At 41.8% G+C, this 18,460-nt stretch overlaps 3 protein-coding genes across 3 annotated transcripts; all 3 read right to left on the bottom strand.

Moving 5' to 3' along the window:
• Nucleotides 1–4,196: 4,196 nt before the first annotated feature.
• On the bottom strand, nt 4,197–5,135 carry LOC309350819 (olfactory receptor 5AR1-like; the record flags this gene model as incomplete). Its single annotated transcript, XM_081878091.1, has 1 exon — nt 4,197–5,135. One exon carries the CDS (start codon nt 5,133–5,135, stop codon nt 4,197–4,199), a length of 939 nt encoding a protein of 312 aa, XP_081734217.1.
• Nucleotides 5,136–7,548: 2,413 nt separating this feature from the next.
• Nucleotides 7,549–8,484, bottom strand: LOC309331233 (olfactory receptor 9G19-like; the record flags this gene model as incomplete). The annotated part of the gene is made up of 1 exon (XM_081843341.1): nt 7,549–8,484. One exon carries the CDS (start codon nt 8,482–8,484, stop codon nt 7,549–7,551), a length of 936 nt encoding a protein of 311 aa, XP_081699467.1.
• A 6,115-nt stretch (nt 8,485–14,599) lies between these two features.
• Nucleotides 14,600–15,535, bottom strand: LOC309350897 (olfactory receptor 9G19-like; the record flags this gene model as incomplete). Its single annotated transcript, XM_081878168.1, has 1 exon — nt 14,600–15,535. The coding sequence occupies one exon, from the start codon at nt 15,533–15,535 to the stop codon at nt 14,600–14,602; it is 936 nt and encodes a 311-aa protein (XP_081734294.1).
• Nucleotides 15,536–18,460: the final 2,925 nt, after the last annotated feature.

Here is an 18,460-nt window from a genome sequence, read left to right on the forward strand (position 1 = left end):
GCAATTTGCTTTCTCATTGTGCTCCCTGTCATTTCCCCTCCCCTCCTGCAGAAGAAAACACATGGCACCCATTTCTCTTGCTTTCTGGCAGGGTTTCTCAGGCAATGGGACTAATTGTGGTTTGTCAGGGGCCCTCATTTTCCTTCCTGCACCTGACATCACCAACACTCTCAAGGACTGGCAGGACTCTGAAGGGTGTGCAGACAAGGCAGGGGACTAGGGGAGTTATCCAGGCAAGGGGACCATTGATTTATGGGGCCTGACACTGCCTACAAGGCAGGAGCCAAGGGACGAGTGTCAGGTCAGAGTGGGAAGGAGGAAGGCACACCAGACGGGGCCGCAGCAGAAGAGGCTGTTCAGCTGGCAGACGGTTCAATAGACTTCGCACCTTCCTCTGCCCGCTGTCTCCTAAATCCAGGAGGGGCTTGAAGTGGGAAGGGCAGTGGCACCTTCCATACCGGTTGAGGTCTCTGGTTGCTGGAGCACAACCCATCAGGGGAGAACATATAAGCAGTGTTATGATATGGATGCAATGCAGCTGCAAAGTGCTAGCTTGAAAAGTAAACATGATGGGAATGTTGGGACTGCCCGTGGGAAGCAGAGGGACAGTCAGTTCACAGTGCGAAGCACCGGAATTAGCTCAGAGTGTAATATGAGCTCTTCCGTTTATTCCTGTCCAGGAAGTGTTTGTCACTAGACTGCTGGAGCTTGAAGAGAGCAGTCATGTTTTTTGTAATGCTGCAAAGACAGAAATAAAGGCATGTAAATATGTTTCTGTCTATCTCTTTCCCCTGCCGGGGGGGGGGGCAGGAAAGAGGGGTGTGTTCTTCTCACGCTGAGAAGGATCGCCTATTGCGACCTAGCCTGGATCTTGCTGGGGAATGCAGCCAGGGAGGTCAACAGGGATTCAAGCCGGGTGCCTGGGAGAGTTGCCAGTTTCTCCTGATATGGGCTTGATTCCCGATAAGCAGGTGGAGAGGTGGAATTTAACTGTTGCTGCAACTGCTCCATAGGCTCCAGACCTTTAGGTTCCTATAGGCTAGAGGAGTATATTTGTGTGTGTATCCAGAGCACTGTGGGAGCTGCTGTAACTGTTTATCTTGCCAATAAAGAGTTAACTATCAGATGTGTGTCTTCTTTATCTGGGATGGGCCATGATGTCAGCTGTGGGACAGGTAAAAATGCAGCTTCCTGTTGAAAACAGAATTTGCAGATGCTGCCAACCAGGTGATTGGCAGTGCTTGCAACCCTGCGATCCCTTTCCAACATCGTTTGATTTCATAACCTGTGGGCAAAGGATACAGGGTTTGTAGGCACCAGCAAGCAATTGATCAGCAGAATTCTGCAACTCCTGTTCTGTCAGGAACGCTCCTTCCCAGAGCAACAGCGGGGCTCCGATGACGAAGGAGGGGGGGGGTGGCAGGCAGAAAGAGATAGAGGCATGTCTTCTTCTCATACAGGGGGTGAGGTGAGTCCCTCCCGTCCTGGAATGCGTGTCGTAAACTCCCAAGACAGCGTGAGACAGGTAGAGAAGCCACAGATCTCAGACACATTCTCTGGGGAGGAGGGGCAAACTGGGCAAGCTGCTCCATAGTCTCCTTGTACTAGCAGGAATGGTAGAGTCCAGGCTTGGCGTCAGGCCAACAGGAGGAGGGGGCAGCCCATGGAGAATAGCCTGTTGGCGAAGAGACCACCCTTCAGTGGGCGCAACTGACTCATTGAGTGCGGAAGACTGAGCTGTGTGCTCAGACTGAAACTATTGTCAAGACTAATAAATTTAAAGAGTAATAAAGTCGCCAGCCTGCCATCTCTTGGTGTGAGAGGGAGATCGTAAATCCTGACAAGTTCCTTTGCTTGCATAGTTTAACTGAGGTGTTAGAGAGCCGCAGCCTAGCACTGAAAAGCTCCCTATCATAAGTCAGCCCCAGCCCCGCAGCCCCAGTAGTGGCACTACGAACAAGGCCTCACCTGCTGGTTGTAGATTCAACTCAAGAACAAAAAGGTAGCTACAATGACTGCAGAATTCAGGTCTTCTCTGAATTAAAGAGGAGGTTCCCACCCCTCTGGGTTTATAAACATAAAACATGCACTTTTCTGATACCAATGCAGATGAAGTCCATCATTATTCCTATTGTTGTTAGAACCATATTTCTGGGGGAAGGGAGAGTTAGAGTTGTGCAGCCTTTGCCAACCTGGTGACCTTTATAAGTTGTTGGGCTGGAATGCCTGTCATCCCTGACCACTTGCCACACTGTCTAGGGCTGATGGAAGCTGTTGTCCAACAACATATAGAGGGCACTACTATTGCTCTAGTATTGTATAGCATCTCTCAGTGGCTGCAGTGGCTGCATGTGGTGTCCTTACCTGCCAGTCCATCATAAAAACCCTTCTTTATGAAGCAGCAATTGCTAGACATAAAAATAACTGCAGATGAAGCTGAGACCTCTTTCAGCCTCCCATCTTTCCAGCTTCCTCCCACTCCTGCCTGAATCCCCTGCTTGCTTGCCACTGTATGACCACAACCAAAATCTTCTTTTCTCCTGATTTCTGCACTGTATTACTCTCCTTCTTACCTGCCATCTCCTCTGAGGAAGCATTTTGGTTTGGATTTGCTTACTGCCCTCTCTCCTGCTCTCTTTCTTTCTCACATAGATATCATGTCTCTTTATGCAGTTGAGGGTATGGGTGGGTGAATCTGTTAGCTTTGCTTTCTCTCAGTTTCTCACATTTTCCTAATCTCAAGCTGCACACATTTCCACATCCGTTTACGGGGTCGTTGTTTGTTCTGGTGAAAGTTTCTCAGCATTCCATAGCAAATTTCTCCCAATACACTTATTCTTGCACACAATTTTGCCTGATATAAAGCATGCTTTTTTATTATTCCCGTTGGTTTATGCAACCATATGCACATTTCACCCTAGTTTGTGAATATTACTTGACTGAAGATGTGCATTGCAAAATTCAGAGAAGTCTGAATTTTGACCGATCGATTTGTATTGGTTCACATTGCTTCAGAAAGTGGAAACTAGGTAAGCTCACCTTTAAATGTGCACTGAATCACATCTCTCCCTCATCATAGGCTGCGTGAGGTAAGAGTGCATTGAGTGGTAAGCTGCTACTGCATAGTTCCACTGTAGGCTTGCCTGTGTTTACTTCTGGTTGGGCTGCCCAGAATTCAGAGCAGAAGTCAGTGGCAGCCTAGCTGGTAACCTCATACTTGTGAAATAACAAAAGCCACAGGAAACCTTTGGAGGAGGCCACAGAATCCCGGTTCTCTTGGGTTACTTTGTATAGTATTTTGGAATTATGAGAGGAGAATCTTAACAACACTCACAATGTACTAGGCAGATTACATTCTGGTGGTGATTTCCATGAAAAATATCTGATAACATCAAGCCTGTTGTTGTTGTTGTTGTTGTTGTTGTTGTTGTTGTTGTTGTTGTTGTTGTTGTTATATTTATAACCAACCCATCAACCCAAAGATACCCAGGACAGTAAACACACAATTCATTAGACTACAACACAACAATATGACATAAAAACCTTGGAACGTTAGTCCTACTCAGAATATAAATGAATATGACTGTCATAGCTGATATATTTCAGTCAGTCTACTCTGGGTATAAGCTAGTTGTATACAACCCGATGATGAGAATTAGTGTTATAAAATAGCAAACCAGCTGTTTTCATGATGACACATTTTTAAAGAAGATGGTGGAATCTTCCTGTTATGTATGCTAGGAGGTGCTGTATTTGAATGTAATGCTTTTTGAACCCTTGAGCTCCTATGATTTTCATGGTGCCTGGGGAATTTCTTCTTTTAGTCTTGTCTTCTAGAAAGAAAGGGAAACTTCTTATATGTTCCTTATATCCCAACACAACACTTCCCATCTTTCCCACTGAGGTGGTCTGATGGAATGCCTGCTTTCAGGTGACCCCTCACACTTGTTAAATTGCAGAGTAGACATGAAGTTTCAGTCAACCTCATTCAGCACAAATGATTTTGAAATTGCAAATGACATTGCTCACTGAATGTCAGACAATAACTCTGTGGTTGAATTCCTTGGTTTTCTGGTTCTCTAGCTGGTAGGAAATTGTTGATCAGCTATAAGGGAAAGGAAATCATTCTGAAATCAACAAGTCAAGTTCCTATGGAACCAGTTCACAAAAAACCCATTCAGTATTAATATTGTATTTTAGTTTAAGACAGAGTTCAGCTTCTTGTTAATGAGTTTTCTGAAAGCTTCCTTAACATCTTTGTTCCTCAAGCTGTAGATCAGAGGATTGAGCATGGGGATCACTACTGTGTAGAACACAGAAGCCCATTTGTCTTGATCCAAGGCATAGACAGAAGTGGGCCGGAGATACATGAAAATCACAGTCCCATAAAATAGAGTGACCCCTGTGAAGTGGGACCCACAGGTGGAGAAGGCTTTGAGTCTCCCTGAGGGCCTTCTCAGGACGGCTGCTAAAATGAAGATGTAAGAGAGAAGGATGATGGAGAGGGAGCTCATCTCAACAAAGCCAGCAAATGTAAAAAGCAAAATCTCATTAATGTGGGTGTCAGAACAAGCGATTGCCAGCAGTGGAGGGACATCACAGAAGAAATGGTTGATGAGGTTGGAACTGCAGAACTGCAAGCTGAAGGTGGCTGTTGTGTGTATTATGGCACAAATTGTACCAGCAATGTATGACCCAAGTAGGAGCCGGATGCAGAGGGACTTGGACATGGCAGTGGAATAGAGCAATGGGTTGCAGATGGCCACATAGCGGTCATAGGCCATCACTGCTAAAATGTAGCACTCGACACCCACAAAGGCAGCAAAGAAGTAGAACTGGGCAGTGCATCCAGGGAAGGAGATGGTCCTGCTCTCAGATAACAAGTCAGACAGCATTCTGGGGGCAATAGCAGATGAGTAGCAGATGTCACAGAAAGAGAGGTGCCAGAGGAAGAAGTACATAGGATTGTGAAGGTGGGAATCAAGTGTGATCAAGATGATCATTCCCATGTTTCCCACAACATTGACCAGATAGATGATCAGGAATACCACAAAAAATAAGACTTTCATACCTGGATCGTTTGAGATGCCCTGGAGAATGAACTTGGTGATGGTGGTACTGTTTCCATTCACCATTTTTAGGAAAAGATACAGTGGTCTGAAGAAATATAGGAAATGTGGATGGCAGCGTTGTTTTAAATATTAAGTAGTCTATGAGATGTCAAAGTTTGCTTGGGTCCCACTTGCTCTGTGAGGCTGATGATTACATAGCTGGACGTACCAAGGCTTCTTGTGGAGATTTTAGAAGATCCAGAGTTCCTGAGTGATACTCCCCTTTGTCTTTTACTTGAACATTTCTATGGGTGGGAGAGATGAACTCTGAAGTTTTGATCATTGGTTAAGTCAGCATCCTACTGATCCCTGTAAACTCCTGGATGTCTATTTATTGTGCATTGAGTTTCCTACCTCTGAAAAATGATGCGATAATTAAAGGGTAGGAATGGCAGAGGCCGGGAGCTCTGTCCCCAGGGGATTTCTGATCTCTGATTCCCTCATCAGGAGACATATCTTTGTGGAGGTTTCAAGGGTATAGGCATCCCATGCAATTTGCTTTCTCATTGTGCTCCCTGTCATTTCCCCTCCCCTCTTGCAAAAGAAAATACATGGCACCCATTTCTCTTGCTTTCTGGCAGGGTTTCTCAGGCAATGGGACTAATTGTGGTTTGTCAGGGGCCCTCATTTTCCTTCCTGCACCTGACATCACCAACACTCTCAAGGACTTGCAGGACTCTGAAGAGTGTGCAGCGAAGGCAGGGGACTAGGGGAGTTATCGAGGCAAGGGGACCATTGATTTATGGGGCCTGCCACTGTCCACAAGGCAGGAGCCAGGGGAGATGGGAGAGTCAGGACAGAGTGGGATGGAGGAAGGCATACCAGATAGGGAAGCAGAAGAAGAGGCTGTTCAGCTAACATATGGATCAGTAGACTTTCCACCTTCCCCTGCCTGCTGTCTCCTAGAACCAGGAGGGTATTGTGGTGGGAAGAGAATCAGACCTTCTGTGACGCTAGAAGTCTCAGGTTGCAGGAGCACAACCCATCACGTATAAGCTGGTGGAGGCGGGAGTTTCCCTGTTGCTGCAACTGCTCTACAAGTCCTTGACTCATGGGTGCTGGCTCCCTTGGGCCCTGAGAGCCAGTGTGGTGTAGTGGCTAAGAGCGGTAGTCTCGTAATCTGGGGAACTGGGTTCGCATCTCCGCTCCTCCATATGCAGCTGCTGGGTGACCTTGCGCTAGTCACACTTCTCTGAATTCTCTCAGCCCCACTTGTTGTGGGGGAGGAAGGGCAAGGAGAATGTTAGCCGCTTTGAGACTCCTTTGGGTAGTGATAAAGCGGGATATCAAATCCAAACTCCTCCTCCTCCTCCTCCTTCTCCTCCTCTTCTTCTCTCACACAATCCTGTGGAACAATTGCATCATGCAATGATTTTTTTTATCTAGAATGGGGATGAGGAACCTGTGGCCCTCTGGATGTTATTGGACTACAACTCCCATCATCCCTGCACATTGATCATCTTGGCTGGAGTCCAACTACCTCTAGAGGGCCACTGGATGTTGAATTACTGTTTCTTCACACAACAGCACTGATGTAATAGCCACCAACACCCAGAACAAATAACCCTTTGCAATAGCAGAGGCCAGTTTTATCATATACTTTCTAATTTATTATCATTGTTTTATGAAGCAGGAATCATACAATTTTAAAATAAATTGTTATCTTTATATTTATTTTCAAATTATATTATAACATCTCAACTAAATAAGTGAGGAGTGAAGTTTGTTATGCTCATAGATGTTCTCTATGAGAGCAATATATTGATCTAGGATATACACAAGTGGCTAATATTGCAATCCTATGTAGCATGCCTTATCAAAAGTAAGTCTCATTGAGTTAAATGCAGAGATAAGTTCAATAAACATCTTAATGAGAAACTGCCTCTAATTTTTTCTTCCGGAAGCAATATGCAGCCAAAGGCAGCCATCCTTTGAAATCGACACTTCTCTGAATTTTGTGATGCAGTTCCCCAACTAAATTATGTGTAAAAATGCATTGTATTTGGGGAAATGGGCACTAGAGTGCTGATTAATTTTTGTGAGGACAAGTGCAGGATTGAACCTAAGTTTGGAAAACCAAAAAAACTGTGGCACATTTAAAATGACAGATTTATACATCCTTAGTTAAATGAGAAGCCCCGGTAAGTGGGTATAGGATGGCAGTCTAGGGTTCAGATACTTTATCGGGGGAAATGATCTAAAATGATTGTTATCTGCAGCAATAGTTAGCCTCAAAATGGGCAGAGGGAGAAAAGGAAGAATTAGTCCAACATGAATGGGTCTTATGAGTATGAAAAATAGTGTCTCACAAATAATTCATTATACAAATGAGGTTCTGAGGACACATCTAGATAAAAACACATGACAAAAGATCTTACTAATGAGTAATAATGCTAAGCTACTAGAAACAAAACAGCATGCTTCCAGTTATATTCATTCATGCTGTCCTCCATTTCATTGCCAGTTTCTTCAGAGCATGTTTTACATCCTTGTTCCTGAGGCTGTAGATGAGGGGGTTAAGCATAGGAATCACTACTGTGTAGAAAACAGAGACCACTTTGTCCCTTTCCAAAGCATAGCTGGAGCTGGGCCGTGAGTAGATGAAGAGGATAGAGCCATAGTACAAAGTAACTGCAATCAGATGAGAAGCACATGTGGAGAAGGCTTTCAGTCTCCCTTCAGTGGAGCGGATCCTCAAGATGGCAGCCAGAATGAAGGCATAGGAGGCAAGGATAAGTGCAGAGGGTGTAATTACATTAGAAGCCAAAATGAAGTACAACACGGACTGATAGCTCTTGGGCACGTTGCAGGATAGCTTCACCAATGGAGGTAAGTCACAGAAGAAGTCATCAATGACGTTGCCATCACAGAAGCTCAATGTGAAGGTTTCAGTAGTGATTAAGGTGGAATTGATGAACCCACCTAGATATGAGAGGGCCACCAGTGCTGTGCACAGCTTTCTGGACATGGCAGTGGCATACAACAATGGCTTGGCTATGGCCATATAACGGTCATAGGCCATGGCGGCCAGAAGGTAGCACTCGCTATAGGCAAGAGCAGCTGAGAAGAAGAATTGGGAGGCACAGCCACCAAAGGAAATGCTCTTGTCTTCAGAGATGCAGTTCACCAAGATCTTTGGCGTATAGATGGAGGAATACCACAGATCCAGGAAGGAAAGGTTCCCAATGAAGAAATACATGGGCGTATGGAGGTGAGAGCTGCTGCAGATTAGAGCAATTAATGTGATATTCCCTGCCAGACTGGCTATATATATTATTAGAAACAGTACAAATAAGATCAGCTGCAGTTTAGGGTTTGTTGTGAAACCCAGGAGAATGAAGTCGGTCACTGTGGTGAGATTTCCTTCCTCCATGAAGCTATGTGGGATTAGCTGGTAAGGAAATTGAAGATATACACTGAAGTTCTGGTCTATCAAAATAGTATCAGTTTCAATGAGCTACATCAGGGATGGAGAACCTCAATACCTTATCTACAACACACCCTCTCCATGCTACAGTCCCTCTAGAGATGGGCAAGAAATTCTATTCAGGTCTAATTTGAAGCCAAATCTATCATATTTGCACTTTCGGAACCACTATGCAAACCGAGACACAGCTATCCTTTGAAATTTTCACTCATCCCAATTTCGCTATGTGGTTTGCCAACCAAAAATTATTTACAAAAGTGCATATATTAGGGGAATGTGGATATTTAAAACATGTAATTTAGTGAAAACTGTGTATACAAATGTGTTTATTGGGAGAAACTTAAACTAAAATGCTGATGAATTTTCATGAGGATTTCATTATTATTATTTTGCAACTTGCTGCAAAATGTGAAGAACGGAATTTGAAATGGGGAAAACAGAGAGAACTGAAATGGACAGATACATCCATCCCATCTCCCCTCCCTGAGGCTTCTTGAAGACTTTGGCTTGGCTGAAATGAGTCCCTGAACTGTGAAAATGCCTTTTACTTGACTGGATGGATCTCTGTTTCTCACTCTCGCTCTATATATTTGTGTGCCCAGAAATCTCTGATTTTTCCGCAGGCAGAATGCAGCTTACTGTGCAGAGGTGTCACAGCTGCTGCTTCACCCAGTTTTTCCCTGGCCCTTGTACATCACTGACATGTGGTCCTTGGAAGCTTGCCCTTGAGGAAAGGACACCACTGAGCTGAAAAAAGTCCTCACCTCTGAGCTAAATGGCTTGTAGTGTTCTCAGCATCTGGAAAATAAGAGATCTCTGATCTTAACAAGTAGCAGAGGACAACAGTGGAAAAGGATGCAAGCAATGCTCTTACACACTCCAAATTCTTCCACAACCCTGTTGCCCCATCCAATGTGCTATATAAAGATCCAAATTTCATTTATTGTTAAAAGTTTTGATTTACTTGGTCATGCCCGCCATTTTATGGCTGATTGGACATTCTATGGCCTTTTAAATGTGTTTATGGGAGGCGCTATTGGTTTGCTTTTGTTTTATTATCCATTTTGTATTCCCAGTTTGCATTTCTTATGTCATAAGCTGCCCTGTGATGTTCAGATGAAGGGAGGCATACAAAGTTTAATAATAATAATAATAATAATAATAATAATAATAATAATAATTATTTTCTGCCCCTCCTTTGTAAACTCAGATGTTTAGAATACAGTCATACATCGGGTTCAATGTGCTTCAGGTTGAGTGTTTTCAGGTTATGCTCCACGGTGACACAGGTTTCGCCACTCACGCATGCGCAGACACTCAAAATGACATCACACGCATGCGCGGAAGCGGCGAATCGCAACCCGTGCACGCGCAATCGTGGGTTGTGTTCGCTTCAGGATGCGAACAGGGCTCCAGAACAGATCCCGTTCACATCCAGAGGTACCACTGTAAGTGTATTTGGAACATAAATAGAAATCCAGTAGAAAGCAATATGTAAGAGCAGCAACTGAAGCAGAAAGGACAGTTGCTTTCCATTTTAAGTGCTTCATTTCTGCTTAAGAAATATGCTTTCAAAATGGGATTTACACATGAATTTATTTTAATGGGAGTTGTTTTAAAGCCATATTTATTATATTGCATTAATTGTTTTTAATCCAATTTTATTATTTTAAAAAATTACTGACATATACCCAGAGGCATTTCAAGCATGCTTTTAAAAGTGTTGCCATTAATACCAATCTCCATCACAATTATAACCTTGATTTTAATCTGGGCACCCAAGTCTTCGAAGTGTGTTGCCTTTGATTGCCTTACCTTCTCCAGCCCAGGCAACGAGGCTTGTCATCAATCTTCTCCTCCTTGTTATTTCCAGAAAACATTTCAAAGACAACAAAACAACCAGGTGCATAACATACGCTTTGAGAATTGATTCTCAGATGTGATTTGCTTGGTCAGTCAACTGATTTCTTCTGCGGGTTTTGTGCTGTACAAGCCAGTATGCAGGGAGGAGTGAAAGAGGGTGTGTCTGTTTCTTATCATATAGAATCAAATATCTATAGAATCAAATAAGCTGAACCTGTTAGGTGATAAAGCTCTGGAACAAAACTTAGCTCTTAATCTTGATGGCACCCACTAGTCATAGGGCACAATATGATAGTCATGGATGATGCTGATTCCAGAAGAAAATGAGCTTATTCAATCTCTGGGCTGATTTATATAAGTTCTGGAACCAGCAATTCACCCACAACCCATTAGTGGCGCCAGATCAGAAAAATATTATTTGATATTTAGTCAGAGCATTCTATTGTCTCTGGAGGATATTGTCCCAGTGGCCTCTTTAATGACACAAAACTTCTCATGCTCTGCTGGGATTTGGTTTTATGCCTTTGGAATAACCTAATATATGGGCAAGCAAATAGAGAGTGTTACTTGTTGAGGAAATAGACTTTGAGAACCCATTCCCCAAATCTCTCTAGTGGCCATTTCTTTCTCTGGATGCCTTCAGGTATATATTTGGAAGAGCTGAAAGAGAACAAGAAGATAGGGAGAGAGGGAACATAATGTAGGGGGAACATCAGGATTATTTAGGGGGAGCATCAGAATAGCTAGTGCAGACCAGAGGAGATGTTTTTGTAACTTCAGTCATCACCATTGTCTTGTAACTAACTGTAATGATTGGCTGCTTCATAAGATCACACACCTATTTAATTAATTAAAGTAGTTTTTACAAACCCATGTACTGTAGTTCCACTTACTGAAGTCCTGAAGCTCTTGCTCCTACATTCAGATTCAGCATCATTGTTCTTGTCCAGGGTCCTGATCTCACTTTGCTATAAAATTAGACCAGGCAGTCCAGGGCCTGCCTCGTATCATCCTGTTTGAAGCACGGTCTCTACTCAGTGACAGAGACAACTATGGATTAGGAGAAATGTTTACTTGGCCTTTTTTGTCATCATTTTCAACAAAATAATTTCCTACCTAAACAAAACTCTTGGCTTTCATTGATTCCCAAAGTTTCTTGACTGGTTTATAAGAACAGCTCAGAAGTTATATTTTATGCCTCAACATATTTTCCCTCATCTTTCTGAATTTTTTTTATTAACCCTCTTTCTACTGATTCCATCTTCACTGAAGCTTCTTCACCTTTATTAAAGAAAGCCGGAAGCACAAATCCTAAAATTAAAAGATTGCTTGCAGGTTGCTTGCAGTGTAAGAATTTTACATTGTTGTTGTAGGCATATTTTAAGCTAGATGAAAAGACTTTTGTTTTGTTTTTTTATAAATATTTATTCAAGATTTTTCAAATACAATATAAATGAACAAACAAAAGTGTTACTTAACATCACATATTTTCTTAATTCCTTTAGACTTCCCCGCATCTTCCGCTCCTGCGTTCCAAATTATAAGCATTAAACCAGCAATTTATCCCCTTGTCTCCATTCTTTCTATCAGATTTTCCATTATTATCTCTCAAATTTTAGAAACAGTTTGTTTCAATCCTTAAAAGGAAAATTTAGTTTTAGCCTGATCATTATCTAAAAATTTGTTTTTTCTTAAATTTAACTTATCTTCATACAACACTTCATCTATTTAAGTGGTGCCAAGTTAATTATAATCAAGCATCTTATTTAGCATTCATACAATTTATAATATTTTTGCAAATAAATCTTAAATTTTTTCCAGTCCAGAGGAGAGAAGAGGTAGATGAAAAGACTTTTGGTATGGAATGAAAAAAGTATTAAAAAACAGTTTAATTAATCTATTTTTTCTTTAATATTGATGATACCTTACATTCCTGCCCATCCTCAGTTGATGTCTATGTATTTAATATAATGTCTAATAGTATAGTTATTATATGCACAATTTGTGGGTTCTCAACTTTTGACCTCAAAAGCTTCAGACATATCTATTATACCCTTTCCTTAAATATTTTTGTAGAGGAAAATTGCAGGCACCATTACTTAGATACCTGAAACTGATGAAAAGGAGACTCAGATTTGGCAGAATACTGATAAGCATAACTTCACTCACCAGGCGTAAAACCTAATTGCAGACTATTTGTAGCACAACAGAGCATAGTACAAGGGGGTAGAATCCAGCTGAGTCATGTGATTTGGTTGACTGTGCAAATCAGTTGTTACTTTTCACATACCAGTGCAGGAAATTCAAATACTCTCTTCCATGGGAAAATAGATAAAATTATTTTATTTATTATTAACCGTAAGAATATCCTTTCCTATAAATTTCAAGGCAGAGGTCAGATGGCAGAGGTTGGATGGTCATCCTCTGGCATAGGTGCTTTAGTTTAGATTCCTGGATTGCAAGAGGTTGGGCTAGATTACCCTTGGGGGTGCTTTCCAACTCTACAATTCAATGAGTCAATGAAGCCCTCAACTTTCATGGGGCAGTGCACCAAAAGACAAAATTTCATCTGGTCAAAACACAATGGGTTCAATGGTGAGTTGGATTGCCTGTATACTGAGATGTTATAACACAGTTCTGGGACACAATATACAGATGGAGGAATGGGAAAAACTATGGAAGAAAGAGATAAAATTTACAGCATGTGTGGTGATTAAAGAAAACTATATGAAAATTATGGTATCTCGTACCTACGGGACCGTCTCTCCTGGTACACCCCACGGAGGACCTTACAGTCCACAAATAATAACATCTTGGAGGTCCTGAGCCTCAGGGAGATTAGACTGGTCTCAACCTGGCCAAGGCCTTTTCGGCCACTGGTGGAATGCTCTGTCACAAGTGACCAGGGCCCTTGGGGATTTGACATCTTTCCACAGGGCCTGCAAGACGGAGCTGTCCCACCAGGCTTTTGGTCAGGGTTCAGTCTGACTCCCTCTCCCCTTTCATAAGAACTTGCATGAAAGTGGTCTCCCAAATTTTCCCACAGGCTCATATAAGTTCGGTACATTTGGGCCTGATGAACGTTTAAGGTCCCCAACCCAAATCTGCAGGTTGCCATCTGATCCTGTACTGATTTTAGGATGTATTTTAATTGATTTTATGTTAATGTGTTATACATTTGATGTTAACCGCTCTGAGCCCAGTTTTGGCCCAGTGGCGGGGGGGGGGGTATAAATAAAAATTATTATTAGTATTATTAGTAGTATTGTTATACTCCAGTTAAATTAGCAAAAATGTACAAAACTAAAGAAAATAAGTGTTGGAAATGTAAAACAACAGAAGGCACATTTTTTCATATGTGGTGGGATTGCAAAATTGTTAAGAAGTATTGGGAAATGATTTATAATGAAATGAAGAAGATGTTTAAAATAACCTTTGATAAAAAACCAGAAGCTTTCCTATTAGGTATTACAGGAATGGATTTACCAAGATCACAAAAGAACTTGTTTATGTACGCAACCACAGCTGCTTGAACATTATTAGCACAACACTGGAAAGAAGAAAATATCCCAGCTAAAGAAGATTGGCAAGTTAAATTAACGGAATATGCTGAAATGGCAAAATTGACAATGAAATTAGGAGGAAGAGATGACAACGAATTTAAGGAAGAATGGAAGGACTTTATTGCATATATACAGAAGCAATGTACATTGGAAGGATTTTAAGAATACTTGTCATTTATTATGAACAGATAATAAGTAATGCAAATGGTTAAAACTTTATAATGGACATGTAGTACATTGATATACATTGGAACCAAGGAAGGGAATAGGGGTTTTTTTTTAATTGTTGTTTGCTTTGTTTTTGTTATTGTTGGAAAATGGATAAAATGTTATGGGTAAAAAAGAGAGAGATGTTATAACACAGTTCTGAAGAGATTTGAAAACCTAAGACGGAAGAGAGCATATTTATTGCTCATATTTATTCAGAAACAGTTGCTTCCATTTGAGACTGACACATATTAAATTCATAGCTGTAGGCCATGTGTAGTAGAGAAGGGGGAAAACTGAGTTCTTAATACAGTTCCTCAAATGGGAGATATGGCGAAGGTATGGCAATGAAAGCATACAAACGTGTGCTATAAAACCAGTTTACATTATAAATAAATCTACTATGTCATATATAAAGTATTCTTCATTTAGAAATCTGTCTTTCTTGTCATCAACTTCTTCACAGCCTTTTTCACATCCTTGTTCCTTAAGCTATAAATCAGGGGGTTCAGCATGGGAAAGACCACTGTGTAGAATGTGGAAGCCCATTTGTCACGCTCCAAAGCATAGCTGGAACTGGGGCGTGAGTAAATGAAGAGGATGGAGCCATAGTATAAGGTGACAGCTGTCAGGTGGGAAGCACATGTGGAGAAGGCTTTGCGCCTGCCATCAGTGGAGCGGATTCCCAAGATGGCTACTAGGATAAAGATATAGGAGGCAAGGATGAAGGCTGAAGGGGCAATGATGTTTAAAGTCAGGAGGACGTACAGCATAGTCTGGTAATTGTCAGTCACATCACAGGAAAGCTTCACCAGAGGAGGTACGTCACAGAAGAAGTCATCAATGACATTGCCATCACAGAAGCTCAATGTGAAGGTTTCACTAGTAAGGACAGTGGCATTGATGAACCCCCCTAGATATGAAAGGGCCACCAGCACTGTGCACAGCTTTTTGGACATGGCAGTGGCATAGGACAGTGGCTTAGCAATGGCCACATAACGATCATAGGCCATGGCTGCCAGAAGGTAGCACTCGCTATAGGCAAGGGCAGCTGAGAAGAAGAATTGGGAGGCACAACCACCAAAGGAAATGCTCTTGTCTTCAGAGATGCAGTTCACCAAGATCTTTGGCGTATAGACGGAGGAATACCACAGATCCAGAAAGGAAAGGTTCCCAATGAAGAAATACATGGGCGTATGGAGGTGAGAGCTGCTGCAGATTAGAAGAATGAGTGCAATGTTCCCGGCTAGACTAGCTAGATAAATGATGAGAAACACCACAAACAGTATCAGTTGCAGTTTGGGATTTGTTGTGAATCCCAAAAGGATGAATTCAGTAACTGTGGTGTGATTTCCTCCTTCCATGAATCTTCTGTCAATCATTGGCTGAAGGACCTGAAAACACACAGGACACTTAACACTTGGAATGGCACCATGGTGTCCTATTAAAGCTCCTTTTCCTCAATATTTTCTGAATCAGAGAGCTCACAAGGGCAATTAAAAATGGGGAGGGAGGAGATTACTTGTTTAATGAGATTCTCACTAATACACACTTCAGAATTATTTTGAGATTTCAGATTTCTCACCTGGAATAAAGCCATGCTTTTACTACGTCTATATACCATATTGGCCTGAATATAAGCCACACTCGAATATAAGCTGCACCTTTAGAATTCAAGGGGTGGGGGGGGGGGGAGAAAACAAGACAATACCCGAATATAAGCCACTTCCTTAAAATTCTGCAGGCACTCACACCCATTCCATTTTACCGCATGTCTGTTTCAACAGCAATACTGTAAAAGCCTATTTTTGTAAGGTCACGGAGTTAAATCACACTTTAACTGTTCACGGTCAAAATTTGGGAAAAAAGTGAGGCTTGTATTCAGGCCAATGTATAAAATACTTTCTAATCTGACACTTTTCTCAGTTTGTTTGTTTTTCAATCTGACTTTCCTGTTGTTATTTTGCAAAAAAGATTCCGAAGTATCTAGTGCAATGACTATGGCAGTTCAGACAAATGTATTATGAATGTGCTCTAATTTCTAGAGATCAGAAAATATCATTTAGAGTACAGAGAACTGACATAAGAAGATACATAGAGATACATAGAGTTCTGGCTCTATCAGTTACACGTTATGAGAGTTTGACCAGATTCATGGAACTCAATCTTTGTTCAGATTAAACAGATTGTTTTAATTATATATAGGAATATATTGCAATTGGACTGAGACGGGAACCCTCAAAACACTTGCTAGGATACACTATGACATTGTGTTGCAGATGCAACTTCTTTAACCAAACAGCACCAAAAGACTCAGCAATTAAATGTAAGAATATTAGTCCATTTGTGTATTCCCTTTCAATTCCAAGCTTCAATCATTGCTGATGTCATGATTTGTGAATTAACTTTATTTAAAGGCAATGGTGGTGAGCCATTAACATAATGCTAGAAGTGGATGTCATGTCTGCCCTGTCGGCTTGACTTCTGTCCTACTGAGTCACTAGAGAGGGGAGGAGGTGTGCTGGCAGTGAGGTTTGCACAGTGTAAATGCACCTGTGAAGTCAATGTGGTGCTCTGCTGGCCCATTTCTAATGTACCAAGTCTGCAGCATCACACCCCTTCCCCTCTCTATCCTGGTATGCTGCAGCAACTCATCTGGACAGAGATCAGATGCCACATCAACACACACATGAAGAAGAAGAAAAAGAGTTTGGATTTGATATCCTGCTTTATCACTACCCTAAGCAGTCTCAAAGCGGCTAACATTCTCCTTTCCCTTCCTCCCCCACAACAAACACTCTGTGAGGTGGGTGAGGCTGAGAGACTTCAGAGCAGTGTGACTAGCCCAAGGTCACCCAGCAGCTGCATGTGGAGGAGCAGGGAATCGAACCTGGTTCACCAGATTACGAGTCCACCGCTTTAACCACTACACCAGACTGGCTCTCCAATTCATGACCAGTTCAAAGAAGGCTTGAATGCCATCCTTGTGTTTGCATCAGCAGCAGCAGCAACAGCTGTGTAAGTGAAAAACCTATATGCTGATCTCCCTTGATGTATTTGGCTAATCGTATTTGAGGTGATATGGAAGTTCAGCCTATCCTCTTTCCTCCATGTTGACTCATGCTTAGCTGCAAATCACCACCTAATGCTGCAGGCAAGACAAGCATGTGAGAACAAGATAGAGAACAGAGGAGGGGAGACCCTGTTGTTGTTGAACCCTTTTCTAATGTAATCCTTTAATCAGATGGCATTTAAAATTTTTATCTAGAGGTTTTCAGTTGTTATTCTGAAACTCATCATAATCATTCTGGCACCAAAATTATGCAACCCTTTCAACTAACCAAGCCTCATTTCCTTACCTTATCCCAATGAGAGACCCCTTCTTGTTATTTCCAGGCTCTGCAAAGCTTTCCAAACTAGGATAAATAAAAATAGAACAAAGTTGCAGGGAAACTGGAAGCCAAATTTAGGTGTACTGGGTTATGCTCACATGGTTTTCTGTCGCTGGCCACTGATGGCCAATTATTGATAGAGAATGTCATTTTTCTCTTGGCGATAAGCTTGAAGTGTCTTCTGGCAGCACCATATGGAAGAACTGCAAGGTTATGGAAAGTGTCTCTGTTCTGATGCTGAGCTCTGGAACCAAGAGCTCTAGGGTCTATGTACCCTTTTCCTTGTTATACTAGAAAATCAATAGGTATCTTTAAAGTTTTATTTTGAATATAACAGTGGGGAATATGGCATTTTAAATTTCCTCAGATGAAGCTAATCTCAGTGTTCTTCTGTTCCATCACATCAAACAGTCCTGATTAGAAAGAGCGAGTGGATATTTATCCAGAAGGTTCTGATTCTCTCTCTCCCCCGGCCCCAGTGGTGCTATCAATGGGACTGCATTTCAGAGCTCTGGTGCAATTAAAGGTTTGCATTTGGTGCCTGTTGCTCTCAGGTGGGTTGCTATATGATTATGTAGTTGGGTAAAGATTTGTTTACTCACTATATTCTTTGTAGAAGGAATAAGTGTTGTGAACATATTCCCTAGAGTTCATGAACTTGTATGTCCACAGTCCACAGTCAACCATCCATCACAATTCCATATTTTCTATGAGCTTCAATGAGTATTCATGAGTTTTATATTTTCAGCTGAAATATGCACATTCCATTTTTGTGTCTAATTAATTACCTACACTTTGCACACACACACGAAGGTAATATTTAGCTCACAACTTCTTGAGATTATTTGCACAACCAGCCCCTATGCACTTGGTTGATCTTAGCTCTTTAGTTCAGAG

This window comes from Podarcis erhardii, assembly GCF_964252035.2.
Source record: "Podarcis erhardii genome assembly, chromosome: 1".
In the NCBI taxonomy this organism is placed as follows: Eukaryota; Metazoa; Chordata; class Lepidosauria; order Squamata; family Lacertidae; genus Podarcis; species Podarcis erhardii.